Below are 25,960 nucleotides of genomic sequence, written 5' to 3' on the forward strand. Positions count from 1 at the left end.
ACACACCTCTCATTTTTAACCCTTTGCATACTGAGCCCTTTTTTCTTTCAATTACAATTCCGACAATAACTGGAATATTTTGCCATGCACAAAAGGTAAATCTGAAAATCACAGTTCTGCATCATTACTGATAAAATCAATATTTAAAGCTACTAAAATGTATTTCAGTTATAGTGGATTAAAATTTCACAAACCAGTTCACTTGGCTTCCAAAGGTGAACAGATCAGGTGAAAAAAAAGAAAAGTATTTCAAGTGCCATTTTATATTTATATATATATATATTTATATATATATATATATATATATATATATATATATATATATATATATATATATATATATATATATAAAAGCCACAGCAATCACTCCGCGCCACCAATTATAGGGAAGCCTGCAGAAAGTTAGGGCTCTCTAACTAGTAACATGCAAGGCGCTGCAGAAAGATGTTCTCCAAGGCTTGTTCAATAGCACCGTGCACTGAGGCACAGGGGATATGGGCTCCGATGTCCCCACTCGTCGGGGCTAGCTGGGTCTGGATGTGCAGCGGAAGTAGTGCGTTCAAGCGAAGGGTCGGAGGAAATAAGCCTGTTGCTATTGTAGCGGCCACCTATGACCAATAAGCGGCATCTAGCGGAGGTCCCTTGAGCCTACAGGGTGACGAGGATCCTCTATACCACTCCTAGACATGCTGTTTGGGGGGTGCGGGGGGGGGGGGTAAGAACAGCATCAGAATTTGCCGAGGGAGAAAGAAATGGTAGAAAATGACAAAAGGTGATCTTCGGTGATGTGTGTTCCACTTCAGGCAGGGGATCCACAGAATGGCAGAATTACGTGTGGTTCACAGTACCCAGAGGGGGTGGTCTCAGCAGCAATGTTACATTAGAATTTTTGTTCCTACTAATAAACACCACAAAGAAATCTAAATAAATCAGGGAGTCCATCAAATGGAGCAAAATGGCCTCATTTAAGGCCACTTTAGACTTTGGTACCAAACACAAAAATGTGGAACTTATTTGGTTTCATTTTACTTCATTTCTATATTCAAAAGGTCTCTTACGTCTACTGCCCCTGAGCATGCTCAGGCACGTATCTGTGACATTGGCTCATTACCAGGAAATACTGTTTGGAAATTGGTGTTTTAGATTTACGAATGACAAAATCTGTGCTAATGCCTGGCATGTAGTTGCTTCAATACAAATGGTTGGTGTATACACAATAACAAAGATTCTAGGCCCTAGTCACCTTTCCCCAGGAGACAAGGGACCCGAGTGTTCTGGTCACCTGCGGACATCAGATACCTTTCTGCAAGGACACCACCTAACAGAACGGACACCTCTACTGCCCTTCCACAGAGCACAGAAGAGCCAATGGTGGCCAGCAACAGTTCTGGACCCTCACATACCTCACTAGACTTCTCCTCGGCCTAGGCTGAGTTCTCACCACTGAAAAGCAAATAGTTCACACTGATGTGATGGCACTACTGTATTATAACTTCTTTCAGGAAGCTTTCACAAAGCAGAGCCATGCAGCAGCTTTTGCTTTATTGCCACCTACACGGTTAACGCTCATTAGTCCTGAACCTTAGAACCTCCAGTCAGTAAGATCTGGGCACTCATAAGAGAAATAAACATGGATTTGTGTGTTCTTAGGACACGGCATGTGGAGAAGATACCGTGGTTAGGCAGGGTCTAATGCCAAAAAAAAAAGAGATGTCATTTCCATTACGGCACAAAAATAAAGCAGCTTTGTTTTCAGATAAGCCCAGCCTTTGAACCTGCGTAAGCATGCTCTCCGTGGTGCACTTGAAGATACCGAACGTGTCCCGAGCATCCCTTCTCATTGCTCACCTTGGAGGTGCGTGCTTCTGCTCCTCCTCCTCATCCGTGTCGCTGCTGATGGTGATCACGCTGACCGCCGGGCTGGGGGTGTCAGGAATGATTATCGTCTGCCGCTGGCGGCTCCGGCCACTGCCGCCGCCGCTGTTGTTGTTAGAAGCCCCGTCGCCCCAGCCACAGGTGACGGAAGTGCCGCAGGCGGGGGCGTTCGGCGGCACGGCACAGCGCGGGGGGGTGTTTTCCTTCACCCGCTTTGAGCGCTGAGGGGAGCCAAGAGTCTGCGAGGAGGAAACTTCATACGCCGACACATTCCTGAGGGGGGAGAAAGCAGTCACTGAGAAAGCTATGTGGTTACAGTTTGCAGTTTCAACAGTTAGCCACCCAAGGTGCATTTAAATATCTCACCACCAAGGGAAACTCATTCAGAGATGTCAGTCAGTCACATTCATGGTGATAATGGGGTAATGTTTTATAAAAAGATGGAAGAGACTGGAAGTGAGGGAAGGGGAGGGGATGTTATAAAGAGGTTAGTGATCATTCTCTACCACCACCAGGGATAGGACAAGAAGTAAAAGGCTTGATTTCAGCATGTGAGATTATAACCCAATATTAGGAAGAGCCTTCTAACTGTAAGTGGGAACACGATCTGTAAAAGGTTGCCTAGGTGGCAGTGGAACTTCTGTCAGCAAAGGTTTCTAAAAGCATATCAGACAAACATCTGTAGGGGACGGTTTAGGTTCAGTAGGTCTGGCTTGGGAACGGACTAGATCGGTGGTTCTCAAACTGGTTCAAGCACATCCACCGTGGAGATGTATTTGCACGCACTGTCCCCAATGGTTGAGAACCACTGAACTTGACGACCTTGTGAGGCCCCTCCTAGCCTTCTGTTTCCATGATTCTATGGCAGGACTTAGCAGACTTCAGCTATTCGTGTTAGACCAGCAGTATTTACCTACTCATCTAAAACGAAACATGATTCTGATGTGCCCTGCCATGCGGAAGATGCAGTCTCAATTACAAAGTCTGGTTACTGCGCCCCAGGCCAGCCAGGGCTGGGGGTGCTGCAGAGGCAGTATTCACGGCTCCTAGAGAGGGGAGGATGGGGACATTTACTGCTGGACTTAGGTTCCAGAAAGAGCCATGAGCTGTAGCCTTTGGTCAAGGACAATAACTGCAAAGACTAGGAAAGGGGTTAAAAAACAGAGGTGGGAGGGAGTAAACAAACATAATTACCAACAAAGGTTCGTGGTACCACATTTATTTATTTACAAAGCCCATTGGAGGTCATGTTACGTTGTCGCTTTGAGTGATTTTGTAGACAGAATATGAATACTGGAAATTAAAATAAACTGAGCCAGAAGCCTAAAGGTGCAGAAGAAAACTACTAGGTGTCTCCTCCCCCCCCCCAAAAAAAAAATCAGAATCCAGTACTGCCCCCAGGTGAAGGTTATTGCATAAAAATAGACCAGAAACCGCATCAAGACCATTTTGGCTGATAAAATAAAGCATTTCCCAAATGGGAATTTTAAAGTTGACCACCACATACTGTTATTTCGTCTATGGGGAGGCAGTATTGCTAGCAATGTACTATCTTGGTTTACATCTTATTTGTCTGAAAGATCTTCACAAATAAGAGGGGAAAGCAAGAGCTCTGCATGGTTCACCAATATCCCCAGGGCAGCCCAAGGCTCTGCTCTTTCATCCTTATTACTCAACATTATTCTTCCCCCCATTTGTACAATCTTATCAAGTCTATGTTAGGTTATAGAATTTTTGCAGATGACATCCAGTTTTTCGTCAAACTGATAACAGTTTCATTGGAATTTGTTTATCAAACAATGACTACACCATAACAAACTGGCTTTGAATGGTGCCAAAACTGAATTTATGATCATTCAAAGGTCAACCAATGATCCCACGCCTTGCAAGAGCCTTAGAGTATGGTTAGACGCCAAGCTATACTTTCATCATCACATTAGAACCGTTATAAAAAATGGATTCTTCAAGCTTCGGGTTCTCTTTGCTTGAAAAGTGTATTAGAAACTGATGATTTCAGACTGGTTATAGAAGCATCCATACTACCTGTCTATATAGGATTGCCAATCTTATCACTGAAGCCTTTATAGCTGCTCTTGAATTCTACATCCCGCTTAATTAGTGGAAAAAAATGTACGGATCATATTACTCCGACGCTGCTACAGTTTCGATGGCTACCAGTACAGTTTTGGATTCAATTCAATTCAAAGTGCTTTTCATTACTCATAAAACGTTTTGCTCCGGATCTACCAACCGATACAGATTTTACGCTCCCAACAAAGAGACCTGCTTGAGGTACCCTCAGTGAGAGTAGTGCAACTGGCTGTAACAAGAGACTGTGCATTTTCCGTGGCTGCACCCACCATCTGAAATGCAATACTCGAAGCATTTAGACTCATGGAATGTACAAAAAATTTCAATCATTCCTTAAATCTTTTCTGCTGGGTCTGCCTTTTACGTGATTTTTCACAAACATAACATCCCTGGCTTGTTGATTAGTTGATAATAATCTTTATGATTGTCCCATCACTTAAGAATGATGATTATTTATGTTGTTGAGTCTGTCTTAAATTTGATTTTTGTTTTATTATGTATGTGATCATATATATCGCTCAGGGCCTAGGCATAAGCGATCGACAAATTTTAATAAAATATAAATAAATACAAATACAAGTTAAGAACCAAAGAGCTTCATTAAGAGATGAAGTTTCGTTGTGACAATGAACCTTAGTTAGGAAAGAACTGGTGACCTCACATCATGAGGAAACGGCTAATGTAAATACAACCATACCGATGACAGACAACAAAGAAAATATTTTGTAAAATATGCACAAAGTATGAAAGGCCCGACAAGCTAACCAATGAGAACACAATTGACTTGGGTACCCATTTTCTGTGCGCTGTAGTCTAAGTGACAGCAGATAAGTGTGCGGAATACAGATTTTTGAAAGAAGAGGAAACATTTTTAATTATAATATTTCTCTCTCAGTGTTAGGGTTTTTTTTTTTTTTTTAATTTAAACATTTTATTGACAGGACATACAGAGGACCAACAGCAGCAGGTCCAACACAAATACCCATACTGTGTACTCTGTCAAAACATTTTGGATACCCTACAATCCCCCTGAGAGAGCCCACGCCTCTCACCCCCCCCCCCCTGACAGTCAAAACATATACAAGTACATCAAGCGAATAGTAAAGAACGATGGAAATTAAAGTCAAAGTGAAGGAGCACATTCCTATGTGAGCAATACTAGAGAGTCATTGTTGAGAGTCTATCCATTTCTGATATGGAGACCAAATTTTAGTAAAAGCGGAAAGGCGATCCCAATGTACGGCCGTTAGTCGTGCCATTTGGAACGTATGATGCACTCTATGCTGTAAACATGGCCATGGTGGGTGTATTAATGTCTTTCCAATGTAGTGCTAGCTCCAGTTGCGCCGCAATAAAGAGTTGCTGAAGAAAACGCTGCGTGTCTTTATTATAGTTCTCCAAAGGCAAAGTTAGCAGGGCATGCCAGGGCTCTGCTTGTATATCCATGTGAAGAATAGTAGAGGCCCACGCAATAACTGAGGACCAGTAAAGTTGTACCTTTGGGCATTGCCACCGCATGTGATAATAGGTACCCACTCCTCCGCAGCCCCTCCAGCATTGGTCAGAAGAAGTGGGTGCGAACCTATGGATCTGACTCGGAGAATAATGCCATCTATACAACAGTTTGTAACAGTTCTCTTGAATGTTGGCCGAGATAGAACATTTGAACATCGCGAGGAAGATCAAATCCCAGTCCTGATCGGAGAATTGGTGATCAAAATCCTGCATCCATAAGTGTAGCTGACGGAAAAGAACTGGTTTTTTGTTAGCTAACAAAACATATATCTTAGATATAATTCCTTTGACAGATTGAGCATTGAGACATATAGTTTCAAATAACGTTGTGGTGAGGCGGAGAGCTCCACAGCGTAACTGGTGCTTGAGAGCATAATACACACTAGCATACAGTAAAAAGTCAACCTGCGCTAAATGATAATGTGTCCCCAAGTCCGCACTAGACATTATAGTCGCTGTGCGAACAACATCCTTGATACGCACAATCCCGGCATGCTGCCATTGCGAGACAACGCCACCCCCAATAGTGGACGGGATAAGAGCATTACTAAAGATATGAGTCAGCGGAGTATACTTTCCCGATCCTACCAGTGACAATTTCCAACGACACCACACCTGCAGAGTGGTCTCCAAGGCAAAAGGCACATAGTCGATCCCCTCCCAGGTGCTCTTTGCCTGCCAGGGGAGAGCAGAAAGGGGAATATGACCAACACAGGATTGTTCAAATAGGGCCCACTGCGGTAGCGCTTTGGACTTATGCATGATAACTAGGGCTCTGAGTTGTGCGGCACCATAGTATTTTTCGAGATTCGGTACACCAAGTCCCCCCTGCACTTTAAATAAATACAGGGTCGACCTACCCACCCTGGGCGGGCGGCGCCTCCATATGAACCCAAAGATGAGTTTCTGCCATTTCTTTATGAGCGCAGAAGGGAGAAGGATGGGAATGGTAGTGAAAAAATATAAGAGTCTAGGCAGGATATTCATCTTAACGATTGCTATGCGGCCCAACCATGAAAAGGTTCCCCCTTGCCAACCCTCCATGTCCTTCTGTAGAGAGTTAATCAGTGGAGTATAATTAAGGGCTAACAATTGACTGGCCCTTGCGCCTATACGGACACCGAGGTATTTCAGTGCAGTTGCCGCCCACTTAAACTGATAACGTTTCGCTATTTCAGCTGCCTCAACCTCGGGTAAATTAATATTAAGGATTTCAGATTTGTCATAATTCACACGCAAACCTGATACATCACTAAAAGATATCAGCTCTGACATCACCCCCTGTAGGGATGACATAGGGTCCGTTAAAGTGAACATCACGTCGTCTGCAAATAAAGAGATCTTAAAGTGGTGGTGACCTTGAACTACCCCCTGTACCCCTATAGCATCACGGACACGCGATGCGAATGGCTCCAAAAAAAGGGCAAATAAGAGCGGGGACAGTGGACAGCCCTGACGCGTTCCCCTCCCGATTGCGAAGGCCTCGCCGTATCTGCCATTGACTTTTACCCTAGCAAAAGGGGAGTCATATAATTTCTCAATCCATTGTACAAAATAGGCCCCAAACCCTATCTTTTTAAGGGTGGCAAACAAAAATGGCCAGTGAACAAGGTCGAACGCCTTTTCGGCATCCAGAGATAGAAGGACGGATGGTATACCCTCTTGCTGGACATATTCTATTAGGTCTACAATCCGACGTACGTTGTCGGCAGCAAGGCGTCCTGGGACAAACCCCACTTGATCGGGATGAACCAGTTCGGGCAATATAAGATTCAACCTCGCGGCTAGAATTCTAGCCAATATTTTGAGATCCAAGTTAATCAAGGAAATCGGCCTATAAGAGCTACATAGGTCCGGATCTCGACCCGATTTTGCAATGACCGAGATCCCAGCCGTATTAGCCTGTGTATCCAACCGCCCCCCTTCCCTTAAGGAGTTAAACATGTCCACCAGAGGCTCCGCAAGGGTCTCCTGAAATGTTTTATAATAGGCCGCTGAAAGACCATCCAATCCTGGGGCCTTTCCTTTTTTCAATAGTTTAATGGCGGCCATAACCTCCGAGAAAGCAATAGGCTTGTCCAGCCTACAGGCCTGTTCTGGGGTAAGCGATGGCAAGACAACCGAATCTAGATAGGTCTGGATATTAGATCCCCCCACCGTCCGCCCTGGAGTGTATAAAGTAGCATAAAAGTCTGTAAAGGCCTTACGAATGTCCGCTGACGCTGTGACAGGCTTCCCTCTGGGGGTATTCACTTTAGCTATTAGTGTTTGAGCCCTGGCCGCCCGCAATTTGCGTGCTAAATACCGGCCCGCTTTGTTACCGCCTTCGTAATACTGTTGTTTAAGAAGATTTAAAGAGTGGCTAATAGCTGCGTCATCAATGGCCCTCAGTGCGTCCCTTACTTTGAGCAGTTTGCCATAAACTGTCGGAGAGAGGGAGGACTGGTGCTGTCGCGTCAGCGCCTCTAACTCCTCCGTGAGTAGCCGTCGAGATTTTTCTCTTTCCCTGTTGCAATAAGCTGCCCTGGCTATGAAAAGACCCCTTACCACTGCCTTGGAACATTCCCAGACCGTGGTGTCAGCCTGGTCATCAACGCGGTTTAATTCAAAATATGATTTAAGCTGTACATTTACAGTGCCCACAAATGCCTTGTCAGTCAACAGACTTTCATTAAGTCTCCAAGGCCTATACCCTGTGTCTGGGTCCCGAAATTGAATCTCCAGCCAAATGAGGGCATGGTCCGACCAGGTGATACTATCGATTCCGACACGACCAACCGCATTTTGTAGGTTTACATGCAAAAATAGGTAGTCTATACGTGTGTACGTATTGTGGGGCTTAGAGAAAAAAGTATAGGAGCGTGATCTGGGGTAGCGCTGACGCCAAATATCAGTAAGACTCCAGCGGTCCAAAAATGCTGCCCACTCCTGTCTCATGCCTCTTGGAGCTACACCACCATGTGATGAGTCTAACTTGGAATCCCTTATAGCATTAAAGTCGCCCCCTATAATCAAGTCCCCCAATAAATGGCGATGCAGGACTTTATCGATGGTTTTTAAAAAAGACCCCTGCTCCGTGTTTGGAAAGTATACATTGAGAAAGGTGAAAACTCTAATACCAACACGAACATGAAGGAGCAAATAACGACCATTCTCATCCGCTAACTTGAACAGGACCTCATGTATCAATGAATTCGCTACAAGAATACCCACCCCCGCATAACGGGAGCCCTTCGCACTCACCGCCCAGTGAGCACTATGATACTGAGGATTCAATAAGAGGTGTTCATGCTTCCTCCTCACATGGGTCTCTTGTACGAAGGCAATCATTGCCTTCTGCGCTTGTAACTCCCTGTTAAGCATGAGACACTTCTGAGGCGAGTTCAAACCTTTAACATTTAAAGAAATTAAACGTGTATCCATTGGAAAGAAAAGTTGTGTAACTCCCACGCCCTTGGAAGGCCAAATACTCCCAACCCTATGAATTTAACGGTAGGGCCTACGGGCCCTCCCACCAAGAAAAAGCTCCACTTCACCCCAAACCATCCTTGAATAAGTATATCAGTGACTGTCAGCTTGCAGAATTTGAACCCAATCCCTGTCTGAGTACTGGGATTGGCCATCCGGGGTGCACTCCTCCCCCTTAGACAAGGTTAGACATCTCCCCCCCCCCCCCCTCCCCAGGCCGTAAGATAGTGAAGAAAAATTGCACCCATTATAAATAGGTTTACTGCAAAATCATTCAGCAACATTGGCTAGTACTATTAAACCTGTAAACGTTTAAACTTTAAAACTTTGAAAAATTTGAAAAAATAACCGTCCAATATTACCAGAAGCTCACAGTCCACCCTTTTGGCATCCGCCAGAGTTTCCCGCTATGAAGGCAAATGTAGCCATCCTGCAGCGGTTCCTCTCGCTGCGAGATTAACACACAGATTCGCAGAGGGGTTCACATCCTCACCCCTGGACACTAGTGGGCTGTTTGGAGATATCAGACTGCCTCTTCAGGCGTTTGCCGCCTTTGGCTGCACGCTGCCACCTGGGATAGGTGTCCAGTTTAGATGTTGTAGCCGCCATTTTAGGTACCTGGAAGGAGGCTGGCAACTGCGCCCGCTGAAAAGCCTCCGCAGCGTCCTCCAGTGTTTGAATTTTATAAGTCACCCCCTTAACTTGAAACTGGAGGCCAAAAGGGAATGTCCACCGATACCGGATGGAACACTCGCGAAGGTTAGCTGTTACTTCCCGGAGTGCATACCTTTTAGATAACGTGGATGGTGCCAAGTCCTGGTAAACAGCCAATTTGTTGGTTTGCCAATTTATCTCCTTCATCTTCCTAGTTGACTCCAGTACCCGCTCTTTTTGTACATAGCTATGGAAGCATATAATAATATCCCGGGCACCATTGTCCCTTCGCGGCCCTAATGTTCGATGTGCTCTATCCAGTGTGATATCAGCTTCTGTGATCATTTCAACATTTTGATCAGAGGTGTTCTGATTTAAGATAAAAGCACAAATTTGCTTCGCTATCAGCGCTGCATCAGAGAACGCTTCTGTATCCGGAACCCCTCTGATACGTAGGTTACTCCTTCTATTTCTATTTTCTAAATCTTCCACTTTATCAGAAAGAGCCAGTACTTCTTTGCGACAGATGCCTTGCTGAGAATTTAAATGATTGAGAGAGTCCCCGTGTTGCTCCACTCGCAAGTCTATCTCATCGACCCTACGGCCCAGCGAGCCAAAATCCTCCCTGAGATCCGACATGGCCGCCATGAGGTCGGTTTTCTGCTGGCGCAACTCCGCTCGCAGCTCGATAAACCAGCCCCGTAATTCATCCCTTGAGGGGAAATTAAAACGCGGGTCCTCACTTACCGAACTCGCGACAGGGAGCTCCGGCAGGCTGTTCTCCGGGCCGGTCGGTGTTTCAGACGCAGCGGCGGCCATCTCAAGATCCGGATCCTCAGGCGACTTGCCGTAAGCAAATTGTTTCAAATCCGTCGTTCGGCGCTTGCTTGCCATAGGGAGAGCCGAGGCGTACTCCTCTTAGGGATACTGCAAATTTGGCGAAGCTTTGGGTGGAAATTGCTACGTTTGGACGGTAATTAGGCCTGCGGAGAGCGGAGCACTGCCCTCAGACGTCCTCTCTCATCGGCTCCCTAGAGCGCCCCCCAGTGTTAGGGTTTTTAATTATTACTTATTATTAGTTTGGGTTTGTTTTCTAAATTGTGCATGAATTGCTTTTGTATTTTTATGAATTGTGTTATGATATGTTTATTTAAACTGTATTTATGAAATGTATTCTTATGTATGCTGTACAATGCTTTGGGTAGTCCTAAAGGTCTGATAAGACCAGATATGTGTGTGTGTGTGTCTGAATGTAATCCACTTTGAAGTGCTTGAACAAGCAGAATATAAATCAAATAAGTAAATAAATAACTATATAAAATTCCAAACACATCCCTTCCATTATCTCCCTCAATAGACAAAAACAAAAAATAGTTAAGAAAAAATTTCCAAAGCCTTGTAGACATCTAATCTTTATCCCCTTAATTCCCAAAAATAAATTACTTAGTATTTCACTTATTTCCCTACTATTGGTAAATGCGCAATCCCCAGTCAAAAAAAATGCCTATCCTTAATGACATTCTCACAGATAACAACCCTGATATATGTGCAATCACCGAAATCTTGTTTAAAAAATCTGACTATGTTCTTTTAAATCAACTACCTAAAAATAAATATGACATCACAGCTATTCCTAGGCTTAACAAAAGAGGAGGTGGTATAATGATGCTGTCTAAAAAAGAACTCCTCCTAAAAATACAGCATATAAATTCTCCACCCAAATTCGAAATAGCTCTCTTAAATTCCAAGTGGCTACAAATTTGTTTAATCTATGCACCCCCAAGCCTACTAGAACTTAATGTCTCTCCATTAATGGACTTTTTCGTTACTAACCTAAAAACTGAAATTCCTACCATCATACTCGGTGACTTTAACTTACATGTCGATAAGGACCCATTATCTCACAACTGTGATGCATTCTTAAACTCAATGTCAGCATTAGGTTTTCATCAAATAGTAAATCAATCAACCCACAAAGCAGGACACACACTAGACTTAATATTCATCAACTCTTATCTCAACACCATTCTCAGTCCTACTACTTCCCCAATCCCATGGTCTGATCATAAATTAATTACCTGTGATATAAATATCCAATACGCAACCGTAACACCCCTAGCAACCAAGACCAGAATTGAATACAGGAAACCTTGTCAACTAGATACCCTAACTGATCATCTCTCAAAAGCTCTGAATGACCTAGACACATCAAACAGTGATAACGCAATCAATTCATGGTTCTCTTTAACAAAAAAGTAGCTGATAATTACTGCCCACTTATTAAAAAAGATATTTCCATTAACAAAAAACACCACACCCCATGGTACAACAATGAATTAATGATATTTAAAACAACACTGAGAAAAGCTAAGAGACACTGGAGAGCTTCTCCTTCCACCAAAACACTAACTACAAATCTCTATTACATAAATACAACGAAGCCACCAATAAAGCAAAAAAAGAATTCTATTCTAACAAAAATGAAAATTAGTTCTTACCTGATAATTTTCGTTCCTGTAGTACCACGGATCAGTCCAGACACCTGGGTTGTGACTCCGCACCAGCAGATGGAGACAGAGCAAAACTTGACGGGCTCCCTACATATAGTAAGGTGCCACCCACAGCCCCTCAGTCGAACGTACTGTCAAAGCAAGATAAATGTCCGACTAACTAACTAGAAAAAACATAATGTAACCCGATTCAACACAGCCCCTTGGCTGGAGTCGAAAACATCAGGACCAGCAACAAAACACAACGGCCAGGTCCGAAATGTAAATAGAGTCAAAAACAGTGATAAAGACTCAAGTTAACCGAGCGGACTCTCCCTCTATTCTTCAGCAATAAAACACAGAGACGGGTGGGAGCCTGGACTGATCCGTGGTACTACAGGAACGAAAATTATCAGGTAAGAACTAATTTTCATTTCCCTGTACGTACCCGGATCAGTCCAGACACCTGGGATGTACCAGAGCCAATTAGCAAGGGTGGGAAGCAGAGAGTCCCGCTCGAAGAACACTCGCTCCAAACCCCTTAGACTCCGCTGCCTGCACATCCAGTCTATAATGCCTGGTAAAAGTATGCAACGACTTCCATGTCGCTGCTCTACAGATCTCCTGCGAGGACACCTGAGAAACTTCCGCCCAAGACGTGGCTTGCGCCCGAGTCGAATGAGCCCGAAGTCCCGGAGGCGCCAACTTGCCCTGCAACAGATACGCCGAACCAATTGCTTCCTTGAGCCAACGCGCAATTGTGGCACACGACGCAGCGGACCCCCTGCGAGCCCCAGAGCAGAGAACAAACAAGTGGTCGGAGACCCGGAAAGGATTCGTAACCTCCAGATAACGAAGCAGGATCCTACGAACATCAAGCTTCCGTAACTCTTTCGACCCCTTATCCATCGGATTCACGGACGAAAAACCTGGAAGGTCCACAGACTGATTCAAGTGAAAAGAAGACACCACTTTGGGTAAAAAGGACGGAACAGTCCGCAGAGAAACTCCCTCCTCCGAAAAGCGCAAAAATGGTTCTCTACAAGACAGAGCCTGCAGCTCCGAGACCCGACGAGCGGACGTAATAGCGACCAGGAACACCGTCTTCAAGGTTAAATCCTTCAGCGTCGCTCGTTTGACCGGTTCAAACGGTGCTCCACAAAGAGCGGAAAGCACGCAATTTAAATTCCAGGATGGACACGGATTCTGCACCGGAGGACGTAGGTGTTTAGCCCCCCGAAGAAAACGCGTCACTTCGGGATGGCAAGCCAAGGACCCTCCTTGAACATGACCGCGAAGGCACCCAAGGGCCGCTATCTGGACCTTTAGGGTACTCCAGGACAGCCCTTCGAGAGGCCCTCTTGAAGAAAAGCTAGAACCTCAGGCACAGCGGGCCGTATGGGGTTAACCTGGCGAGAACTACACCAGTCCTCAAATACCGTCCAGACCCGCATATAGGTTAAGGACGTGGACTGTTTCCTAGCTCTCAACAACGTAGTAATCACTGCCTCGGAGTACCCCTTCGTCCTCAAGCGCGCCCTCTCAAAAGCCAAGCCGCGAGACAAAAGTGATCCGCATCCTCCAAACAGACGGGGCCTTGACGAAGAATGCCGGCGTCTCCGTGAAAACGAAGGGGAGGCTCCGCCGCTAGCTGAATGAGATCTGCGAACCACGGACGCCGGGGCCACTCCGGGGCCACCAAGATCACCGTGCCCGGATGCAACTCTATTCGCCGTAGCACCCTGCCGATCAGGGGCCACGGAGGAAAGACATACAGCAGCACGTCCGTGGGCCAGGGAAGGACCAGAGCATCGACGCCGTCTGCTCCCCGCTCCCTCCGTCGGCTGAAGAACCACGGAGCCTTTGCGTTCTGTGCAGTGGCCATTAGGTCCAGATGGGGCTGCCCCCACCTGGCACAGAGCAGACGAAACGCTACGTCCGGTAGCTCCCATTCCCCCGGATCCAGACGATGCCTGCTGAGGAAATCCGCTTGTACGTTGTCCACTCCGGCGATGTGAGACACTGCTAGGCCGCCGAGGTGGCGCTCCGCCCAGCTCATCAACTGACGCGCCTCCACCGCTACCTGCTGACTCCTCGTTCCCCCCTGGCGATTGATATAGGCCACCGTGGTTGCATTGTCCGACAAGATCCGGACCGCCCGGCCCCGAATCCACGGCAGGAAAGCCCGTAACGCTAAGGACACCGCCCGGGTTTCCAACCGGTTGATGGACCACAGTGATTGCTAGCTGGACCACAGGCCTTGGACCGAGGGTCCGCCACAGACCGCTCCCCAACCAGAGAGACTGGCGTCCGTCGTGACCACCGTCCAAGTGGGCATAAGTAGAGAGACCCCGCACGTGAGGTGTCTGGGACAGAGCCACCACTGCAGGCTGGCCCTGGCGAGACCCGTGAGAGGCAGAGGCTGAAGAAACTCCTCCGATGCCGGCTTCCAACGGGAAAGTAACGCTGATTGTAACGGTCGAAGATGAGCAAACGCCCAGGGGACCAAAGCTAGTGTGGAAGCCATGGAACCCAACACCATCAGGTAATCGCGGACCAGCGGGCACCGCATGGACAAAAGGCGTTTCACCTGCCCCCGGAGCTTGACCACTCTCTCCTGAGTCAGCGACACTCGAGCTCTCTCCGTGTCTAACAAGGCCCCCAGATATTCCAACCTCTGGGTAGGCTCCAGATGACTCTTGGACAGGTTGACCACCCAGCCCAGCGACCGCAGTAGGTCCAGGACCCTGGCAACCGCTGCTCGGCACTCCGCCTCGGATTTGGCCCGGATGAGCCAATCGTCCAGGTAAGGGTGCACCAGGAGCCCTTCCCTCCGGAGCTGGGCAGCCACCACCACCATAACCTTGGTAAAGGTGTGTGGAGCCGTGGCAAGGCCGAACGGAAGAGCCCGGAACTGGTAATGCCGGCCAAGGATGCAGAACCTCAAGTACCTGTGATAGTCCGGCTGAATCCCGATGTGCAAATACGCCTCCGTCAGATCCAGCGATGCAAGAAACTCGCCGGGACGAACCGCGGCCACGACTGAGCGGATCGTCTCCATCTTGAAACTGGGAACACGAAGGCACTTGTTGACCCCTTTGAGATCGAGGATGGGCCGGAACGCTCCGTCCTTCTTGGGAACCACGAAGTAAATGGAATACCTTCCCATGCCTCTTTGCTTTGCTGGCATGGGAACAATGGCGCCCAGCGCTTCCAGGCGCTGAAGGGTCGCCCTTACGGCCGCGCGTTTGGCGATAGCCTTGCAGGGGGAGACGAGAAACTTGTCCCACGGTAGGCGTGCAAAATCTAACGCGTAACCGTGTTTTACTACTCCGAGGACCCACTGGTCTGAAGTGATCTTGGTCCATTCCCCGTAGAACTGTACGAACCTCGCCCCCACGTTTGGTACGACTTCCGGAGGCCGACGCGGGGAATGAACCAGTTTCGTTTCATTGGGTCGACTTGGACCCCGATCCCGCCGAGGATCCACCCGGCCGGTTGAACTTCTTCCCTCGAAAGGACTGAGACCAGGAGGAGGATCTGGCAGAACTCGCGCGGTAGGACGGACCCGACCCCGTCGATCTTTGCGGTCGCTGGCGCCGGTTAGACCGAAAACGGTTCCTGGCCGAGAAGTTAGACCACGACCGAGGCCGGTCCTCAGGCAGCTTAAAAGCCTTGTTTTCGCTGAGGAACTGCATGAGATCGTCCAGCTGCTTACCAAACAGTAACTTTCCCTTGAAAGGTAAAGAGCCCAGATGCGCCTTCGACGTACCATCCGCGGCCCAGTTACGAAACCAGAGCAGACGGCGAGCCGAGACCGCTGACACCATAGCCCTGGCCGACGTTCGCAGCAAATCATGCATAGCATCTGCACTATAGGCTATCACGGCCTCTAAGTGATCCGCCTGTGAGGCTTCCCCTTCCGAGAGACCAGCATGTGCCTGTAAGTTCTGGGCCCAGCGAAGGCCTGCCCGCAGCGCAAAGTTACTGCAGATAGCCGCTCTGACGCCCAGGGCGGAGACCTCGAAAACCTTCTTGAGCTGAACCTCCAGCTTCCGATCTTGGATGTCTCTAAGCGCCGTGGCGCCTGAGACAGGGATGGTAGACCTCTTGGTTACTGCCAACACCGCCGCGTCCACGCGGGAAAGGCGCAGCAATTCTAGGACGTCCTCAGGGAGAGGATACAACTTGTCCATGGCCTTACTCACCTTAAGGCCTAATTCCGGGGTATCCCATTCCCGGAAGAGTATGTCGGAAGCCGAAAAATGAAAAGGGAATGCCACCGCCGGTCCCGCGAGACCGAGAAGTACCGGGTCCATATTGGCGCTCTGACGGACCTCCACCGGTGGAGCCTCAACTCCAAGTTCATCCAGGATCGCTGGAATAAGTGGGGAGAGCTCCTCTCTTTTGAAAAGGCGCACGACCTTGGGGTCATCCCCATCCCCCGTCAGCGTGCCTTTTCCTGCGCCCGATTGGACCGGGCTCGGGTCATCGGGCCCCTCAGGCCCTCCCTTGGTCCCTGAGACCGACTGTTCCTCATCCGAAGAAGTAGACTCCGAAGCCGATTCCCGAGGGACGCCCCACGCCGGTCTCTTTTCCTGTGGTGGACCCGACGACCCCCTGGGCCGGCCAGCCCGTTTCTGGGGTTGTGAGCGTCCCTCTTCGCCGCCGGGAGCCCTCCCGGACTTGTGCTTCGACTTCTTGTACTTTGCCAATTTTTTTTAAAAGAAGTGTAAAATCCTCGGAGAAGGAATCCTCCGAATCCGAGGATCCCTCCCCCGAGCACAGCTGAGCCGATTGTAGGGCCCCCCGGGGTTCCACCCCCGATGCTCGAGGCTGAGGGGAGAGCGGAGGGGGCTGGCCGCCATGTTCAAGAGCCCTCCTCGTGGCCACTCGAACAGTATCTAAAATGGCCGCCGTTCCCGCGCTCAGCGGGAACGGATCAGGGCCTTCGACCTCGACAGTCCCGGCGCGCGGCGGCGAGCGGGACCGGCCGCCCCGACCTCCCCCCGATGATCCTTCACCCCCGGTGAGGCACCCCGAACAAACGCTGTCGCGCGGCAGGCCGAGCCGACCGGCATCCTGGGCCCAACAAAAACCAAAATCGCCGCGCCTAAAACGACGAAAAAGCCTCCCCCCCACGCGAACGCACTGCCGACCGAAGAGAGGGAGAGACGGCGCAGCTAAACAAAAATTACAATTTTTTTTTTTTTTTTTTATACTTAGCTGCTGTCCAGGTGCTGATGCTTCCGCTCCACCAGGGGTGAGTGAACCGGGCTCCCCGGTGTCACCCCCGACGCTGCTGCCAGGCACGGCCGGGCCCTCGACCCTCAGCAGCGGCCTCGACCAGGGGGGGATGATCCCCTCAGGATCTGCCAAACCCCCCTGGGAAGCACCACCGACGGAAGCTCTTCTTTCAAAAAATAAAAACAACTTTTTTTTTTTAATCTAAAGGATTTTCCCTTATTATTCTAGTTTTTTTTTTTTTTTTGTAAACCCTGACTGACTAAAAACCCCAGGGATCCCAGAGACTGTGGGTGGACCTGCCTCATCTGCTGGAGACAGAGTAAGACTGAGGGGCTGTGGGTGGCACCTTACTATATTGTAGGGAGCCCGTCAAGTTTTGCTCTGTCTCCATCTGCTGGTGCGGAGTCACAACCCAGGTGTCTGGACTGATCCGGGTACGTACAGGGAATAAATACATTTCAATATAACCCTAGAGCTCTATTCTCATACGTAAGAGACCTGACCAGTCCTATTGAAACTCCCACATCAAACAACTCTTCTAATTGCGATACAATTGCTCAATATTTTAAAGAAAAAACTTTAAACATAATAAAAAACATACGGTAGCTCCTGTGAACTCTAACCAAATTGTACTACCAAGCAATCCTTAGGACCATTTAACCTCCTTTGACACAGTTTCATCTCTTGAGGTCGAAAGAAAATCCTGACTTATTCCTGGCCTGATGTCACAAATTCTCACTGACCAATCAGGTTTTAAACCAGTTGCCAAGCAACCAAGCAACCACACTGCCAGCCAAAGCCCCAGTTGTGTTTCTCTTCTAGTTGCTGAAAGGAGCTTCCCTCCTCCACTCTGTAAAATCCACTGGTGTACAATTTTAACACACACACACACACATACATACATGGAAATACAAGCATAAAACACACATACACACTTCTGTGCATAATGCAGCTAATTCTGCTAATTTAATTATAAAATAGCATAGAAACTGGCAACATTTTACAGCTCTCCTGTGCATAGCCCACCGTTTTCAATTATGCTGTTAATTTGTTCTCCACGTTTGTCTCAAGGCTGCCTGCTGCTGCAATGAACAGTCACCTCAGCTATCTCTGATATCTTACAAAGCATCAAAATTAAATGTTTATTTAAGTCAGTCTGCCTAGTGGGGGAAGAGGGAGGACTTGAATAGCAGCAAACTCAGCTAAAATTGTGTCATTTCGAGCAGAATGAAAGTTTTTGGCTCCTTTCCACATTCAATCAATCTTAGCTCAGGCAAACCTCAGTTTGTACCCTAAAATACTCTGATACACATTAGCACGGGAAAGCACAACTCTGGCTCCCCCCCAAGGGTTGCAAATAGGCCTGATTTTCGGCAGAACCACAATAAGGTACATGTGTATCAACATGATTAAAAAACAAAAGAAAACACAAAATGAGCTCTTTTCATAGTTTGCTTGTGCTGAAAACTGAATTTGATTTTGGCGACTTAACCAGGACTTTGCTAGAATGTGGGGCACTTTTTGAAGTTTTGTAGTGTGGGGATGGCAAATGCACCAATCGAGGGCAGCCAGGAAGCTGAAACAGTCCGGGACATCCCGCACGGACTCGTCCTTCGCGTGTTTTCTGATGAAACATCTGTCAGTTTAATGCAGCAGCACACTCTTGAGTCATTTGATCCTAATGAGGGCTTGTGCTGATAAGCTTTCCAAACGATACACGTCTTTTTTGCACAGGGAAAACTGCCCACTGGAAAAGCAGGAGCACCTTTCTGCAGGTATCATTCCCTGCAGCCATTTTTCAAAGGGACAGTGTGCGTGTATGTTCCCTTTGGGAATTGGCACAATGCCCATGGGGTGCGTTGCCCCAACGTGGGTAAGTTTGTGTTATAAACTTATGTTTGTAGACCCTGGATCGGGGTGAGAGCTGACTCCCCCCACAGGGAGGAGCCCTGTGGGGACTCACCACGATAGGAGTGGCCTCAGCTGAGACGGACACAACAGCAAAGAGACTTTATTGTACTAGAATGTAGAAAAACCCACCAAGTGGGAAGAGAGAGGCACAGCCCAGAGGAATGGGTAGCTCAATGATGATATCCTCGGTAGTGGTCCACGAGGCGGGGTACACCGGGGAATCCCTCCTTCGATGGAACTTCTCTGCATTGATCCGGTAGTGGCCCGCAGTGCAGGATATGCCGAGAATCACAGGAGAATGTTGAGAGTAGAGCAGGGGGATCAGCAGAGCTTGAATAACAGATGGTACGCACTCTGAGGTGTGCAAGGAAGGTTGCTGAGGTGAACACGGTAGTGGCCCAAGGCACGGGGTACACCGGAGGTTCTGTCAGCTGAAGGTAGCGAAGCCACAAGGCTGAACCAGACAAAACCCAGAGTGGATGAAGAGAGACTCCAGGCAGGAAGGCCCACCGAGGAGCAGATAGCCAGAATGTGACAAGGCCCCCGAGGAGCGGGTACCTAAAGCGTTCAAGTCTCTGGGTCAGGAACGAGTTCAGCGTAGCGAAGCAAAGCGTCTCCGAAGGAGTGGAATTCAGCAGGAAGGAAATCCTTGCTAACTCGTAGGTAGCTCAGACCGGCTGGCTCAAATACACGCAGGAGGATGACGTCATGCGGAGGGGATGCCCCGAGGTTCCCGCCATGACGTGTATAAAATGGGGCCTGGTGCGCGCGCGTGCCTTAGGTAATCCCCGATTCAAGATGGCGGACGGAATTGCCCACGCCATCCCAGGAACGCTGAGGAGAGCGGCATGCAGAGGTCGCCAACTGTCCGAGAATTACTGGTGCAGGAAAAGAGGAGGTGAGCAACAGAGGTCGCAGCCATCTGCGACCGACAGTCACAACAGTTTGAAAAGTTTCCTAGTAGAGTTTTTATATTGGATACGAAGATCCATAAACAAAAAAATATAAGGCAATATCCTTTTATTGAAGTAATTTAACTAGATTTTTTAACTAGTTTTCAGAAGTTGCATGTGATATTTTCCATTCTAGAAGGTCAAGATATGTGTTACCTTAGCCCAATAAAACGGTGCCCTTTCTGTTTATTGACCTATATTTCGAAGCATTCAAGTGGCTTGACATGGCAACCACACTACTTTATGTGGATACAAAATTAAAATTGCCAGCTTCTCCCTCTCTCCCCCCCCCCCCCCACCCCACCAGCAGCACATAATCCCCACTCTCTCTCCCTCCCGAACAAGCAGTTCCCTACCACTCTCTCTTCCCCACCTTGCTCATTCTGTCCTATTACAGCCAGCTCCAACATTCACCGGCAGTGAAGCCGGTGGGCAGACAAAGGGAACAGAAACCCATCAGCTGATAAGAACTTCCACAACTGTGGAGTGGAAAAATGGAGAGTCCAAGATGGGGGATGAAAGTGCTAGAAAGTACTGGGGTGGTGGAGATTTTCCAGTCTTTATCCAATAAACACCTATTTTCCCCCCCCCCCCCCTTTTTTTTTTGTCTTTACTGGTTAAAGCCTAAAAACAGAAGCCCTATATTCCCCGGGATGTAAACTCATAATTCTTGTTTATAGAGAATGTATTTCAGTAATTCTGCAGAAGGTTTTCCATACAGAACACTATTAGGGCCACTGGATTCCACGCTAGCATATTGCAGCAAACGACTGTTTGTTTTTTACCTTTGTCAAGGAAGTGAGAGTAGCTCCCAAAAGCTAGACACAGATGTAGTGAGTTAATCCAATAAAAAAGGTACAACTTGTCTGCTGACCCTTGCAATGAAGTTACCAAGGAATCAGGCAGGTCAAAGGCGATCTGACCAGATCACATTGCATGGGTCCACTCCCCCTGTCTTTGAATATCAATGAACAGCATGGAGGACACTTATTTTCTAAACAAGAGTTTTGTACTGGTTAGGACCCAGAAGTAACCAATACTACCAAGCAGGAAGCTGCAGGATCAGCTGGGAGCCGGGGAAAGTGAGAGAGCTGCATTTTCCCCCCCCTCCTACCCCCCACAACTCCACCCGCTTCATGTGTCCCAGCACGACCCCGGGGGGGGGGGGGGCCACCCTTCTTGCTTTTACTGGCTCTGCACGCCTCCACCACCTATCGTTCCCTGAAGGACGGAGGGAAGCGAGACTGCGCGCTGTGCAGAGAAGGCTGCTTGGACACCATCAGCACACAGACAGCTGAAACGGTCCTACACCTGCTTTTCGCAATGAATTATTCAAAGGTGCCGGCAATAATTATTCCTTGCAACCACAGGATCCTCAAAAATTTATAATTCCAGAGAAAGGAAAGCAGTGCGTCCCTTTTGTGGGTAGAAAGCATCCACTGCACACAATAAGAATAGAGACTATATCTGTCACAGTGTAGAGCTAGCGCCTGCAAAAATCCATGCTCTATACACATTACAAGCATATGCATGAGTGCAATTTTGTAAGGGACATTTTAAATTCATCTTTGGCTGTTTTCCCCCCCCTTTACATAACCCTCATCTTATGCCTGCCCAGCTATCCAACTCCTCCAGAAACACTCTGCGGCAGACTGCGTCCCTAGAGCAAAATCCCTGTTTTCAAAGCCTCTTTATAAATTCTTCTGTTCCTAAACTATTCACAAACAACGAAAACCTGCTTTTATACAAGGGAGTGGAGGGTGCAGGGTTTCACACCAGTTTACCCCATTTTTGTGCCTGGCAAAAGCCGTTCCAAAAAATCGGGACTGGTATGAACACTTCCACCAATACAGATGAACCAGCCAGTAAAGAAGAGTTGGACCTGTCTCCAAGCTAAAAGGAAAGTGCTTTTCAAAAAAAACGGGATAGAGGATCAGGAGAAGAGTTAAGAACATGCCAAGCCTCCATTCCACAGAAAGTTGCTTTGCAAACTCCACGGCAGCTCTCTCTGGCCCGATTTAGGTTACTGCAAACCGAAGTCCCTCCTGTCTCCTCTTTTTAGTTTGCTTGCCTTCCCCCATCCCCCGCTTCTGATTTCTGCATTCCTTAAGCGCTGGCCAACTCGGGCTTTTTCAGAGCTCCCATGAATGCTATGCTGCCCTCATGCATGGCTGCCTTTTTATAAATGAGCTCTCTGGCAGGGGATAAAAGTCTGGGTTTTGCTGTAAAGGCGGGAGGAGCCAACCCCAAATTTCTCCCCCAAAAGAAAAAAAAACCGGCCACATAAAGACAGAACGAAGTTGAACCAGAAAAAGGTCTTATATTTTGGAATTACATTAGGCTGGGAAGAGGAGAAACACACTGAAATGTGCCCTTTCAGCATGCTCATCGATCTGGGTCACATCTGTCATGATCTTTGTTAAAATACGGGCTCAGGAAAGAGCTCACGCATAGTTTGCTCTCCGAGGACAGAGTTTCTTCTTATGGTACTAATTACAAAAGAGGTTCCCAAACCTGTCCTGGGGGACCCACAGCCAGTTGCAAATTTATCTCATGCATATTCATTATGGATATCCTGCAAATTTATCTCATGCATATTCATTATGGATATCCTGAAAACCTAAATGGCTGGGGGGGGGGTCCAGGACAGGTTTGGGAACCTCTCTATTATAAGAAAGAGGTATGACCTATAGGCACAGCAGGCAGGGAACACCAGAAACTGCAGGTTCTAGTCCTGGGTCACCCTTTTGACTTTCTGGGTGATCGTAGGCACCCTATTCTGGAGTTGGGGTAATAGTAATAAAAGCACTGTTGCATTCTAATCATTTCAAATTAAACATCAGCAGAAAAAGATTCACCTTGTCACATAGGGATGTGCACATATTTTTTTTTTCATGTTGTTTTGTTATCTGTCAAATTTCATTTTTATATTCCACTTTTTTCAGCACTTCAAAGCAGATTACATTCAGGTACTGTAGGTATTTCCCTATCCCCAGGGGCTTACAATCTAACAGGTCGATACAGTACAGTGCGCTCTGACGGAGCGCACTGTTAACCCGCCATTGGACGCGCGTTTTCCCTTTCCCCTTATTCAGTAAGGGGCCGAAAACGCGCGTCCAACCCGCCAAACCTAATAGTGCCCTCAACATGCAAATTCATGTTGATGGCCCTATTAGGTATTCCAACGCGATTCAGAAAACAAAATGTGCAGCCAAGCCGCACATTTTGCTTTCAGAAATTAGCACCTACCCAAAGGTAGGCGTAAATAAGAAAATAAAGGTAGGGGGGCGATTTAGGTAGGGCTGGGGGGCGGGAGCGGAAGGAAAGTTCCCTCCGAGACCGCTCTGATTTCGGAGCGGCCTCGGAGGGAACGGGGAAAGCCATGCGCGCGCATGTTATAAAATCGGGCGTAATTCTTAAAATACAGCTCATTATGTCCCCCAGTTCTACAGCTTTCTGATGTGGACAATATTTTATTCCTATGCATCACTAATTAATTTCAGGTATTTAAAAGTCTGTATGCATATTCAGGACCTTCAGTCTTATCTCATATGGCTTTCAATGCAGACCCCACACCATTTTGGTTGCCTTTCTCTGGATCGCTTCTATCCTGTCTCTATCCTTTTTAGATACAGTCTGCAGACCTGAACACAGTGCTCCAGGTGAGGCCTCGCCAGTGTCCTGTACAGGGACATTATCACTTTCTTTTTCCTGCTGGTTCTGCTTCTCGCTATGCACTTCAGCATCCCTCTGGCCTTAGCCAGCGCCTTGTCACACTGCTTCGCTGTCGCCAGATCATCAGGCACTATTACCCAGAGGTCTCTTTCTCTGTTAGTGCACATCAGTCTTTCATCCCCCCATCACATACAGCTCAATTGGATTTCTGCACCCCAAATGTATGACTCTGCACTTCTTGGCACTGAATCCCTCCTTGAATTTTCTTGTATTACTTCTCAACTTCAGGTGTTTCTACTCTGTTGCAGATCTTAGTTTTATCCACAAAAAGGCAAACCTTTCCTTCTAACCCTTCTGGAGTATCGCTCTCAAAGATATTGAACAGAACCGGTCCCAGAACCAATGCTTGATGTTCTCCACTACTCTCTTCAGAGTAGGTTCCATTTACCACGACTTGCTGTCACCTGTCAACCAATTTGTAATCCATTTCACCACTTTGGGGCCACTCCCAGACTTTTTATTTTGTTCATTAACCCCCCCTAATCAGGACCGTATCAAAAGTCTTGCCTAAATCCAGGTAAATCAAGTCAAGTGCTCGTCCATGATCTAATTCTGTAATCATCAATCAAAAAATTCAATCAGCTTAATCTGTGGCTTGGATTCAACAACCTACAGGACTGTAGACAGTTGACTATCCTTTTCTTCAGCAGAGTCTCCATTAATGTTCCCATTACCAAAGAAAGGCTAACCAGCCTGTAGTTTCCAGCCTCATCCCTGCTATCACTTTTGTGAAGCGGGACCACAACTGCCCTTCTCCAATCTTGCGACACCACTCTCGCCTCCAAGTATCTAATGAATAAGTCCTTCAGCGAATTCGCCAGGACATCCCTGTGTTCCCATAGTATTCTGGGATGTAGCTCATTTGGCCCCATGACCACTTTCAGTTTTACTACTTCCATCCAAAACCTCTCCTCTGTAAATGGGATGATATCTACCCCAGTGCCATTGTTACGCTTGTCTACCTTCTCCAAGGTCTTCTTTAGTGAACACTGAGCTGAAGTTTGTTTAATATTTTTGCTATTTTTCCACCTATTGTTTTACATCTCTTTTCAATCTTATAATACCACTTCTGTCCTTTCTCTAATATGTCTGAAAAATGTTCTTTCAACTTGTTTTACCTCATTGGCAGTTGAGATTTCTCTATCCTGATTTCTTTTATCTCTTTCAGCTTCTCTAGATATTGTTCCCTGTGTTCCTCTTTTTGAGTTTCTTTGTACTTTGTGAATCCTGATCTTTTAGCCTTTATTTTTTTCAGCCACGTCCTTAGAGAACTGCATTGGTTTCCTGTTCCTGTTCCTTTTACTTTTATTTACTTTTCTTGCATAAAGATTTGTTGCTGTTATTATAGCTCCTTTCAATTTGGTCTACTGTTGTTCCAATTTACCCATTTTCTCCCTTTTCAAGGAACATTCCCATTTTATCAAGGTCCGTATTTTTTGAATCCAAGACCTTGATCTTTGCATGACTTCTCTCCGGCTCGGTAGTTATATCAAACCATATTGTCTGATGATCACTGGTGCTCAGGGGGGCACTTACCCGGACATTAGAGATACCGACTCCCATTTGTGAGTACCAGTTCCAGTATTGCTTTCCCTTTGTGGGTTCCATCACCATTTACCTAGGCAGTGCCCCTTGAAAGGCATTCACAGTTTCTGCAGGTTCTAAGGAAGAGATACTTCAATCCACATCTGGCAGATTAAAATCACCGACGAGCAACATCTCTTCCTACCTTCTGGAAGCCTTCGGCCAAAACTGACCAGTTCCCTCTGTTTGAGTCGGATGCCTGTAGACTACACCAGTGTAGACAGATGTGCCATCATCTCTTTTATACAGCCTACAGAGCTTCCTCTTTTCTCTCAACATGCTGTATTTCCAATGCTTAGATATTGTTCTTGCCATGGTTACGCCTCCCCTATTTCTGTCATCTCTATCCTTCCTCAGTTTAGCCCCCAAATGGCTGTATCGCAATCAGGAGATAACCTGAACCATGTCTCTGTAATAGCAACAATATCCAAGTCTGCC

The 25,960-nt window shown here is 47.3% G+C and overlaps 1 protein-coding gene across 2 annotated transcripts in view; it reads right to left on the minus strand.

Moving 5' to 3' along the window:
• The window catches only part of HIPK2 (homeodomain interacting protein kinase 2), a 266,524-nt gene that overhangs the window by 25,175 nt on the left and 215,389 nt on the right, over nt 1-25,960 (minus strand). For both annotated transcript variants that reach the window (XM_029599773.1, XM_029599772.1), the window contains exon 12: nt 1,849-2,148. In XM_029599773.1, the coding sequence (XP_029455633.1) occupies nt 1,849-2,148 (300 nt within the window). The remainder of the gene's footprint in view (nt 1-1,848; nt 2,149-25,960) is intronic.

This window comes from Rhinatrema bivittatum, chromosome 4, assembly GCF_901001135.1.
Source record: "Rhinatrema bivittatum chromosome 4, aRhiBiv1.1, whole genome shotgun sequence".
Classification (NCBI taxonomy): Eukaryota; Metazoa; Chordata; class Amphibia; order Gymnophiona; family Rhinatrematidae; genus Rhinatrema; species Rhinatrema bivittatum.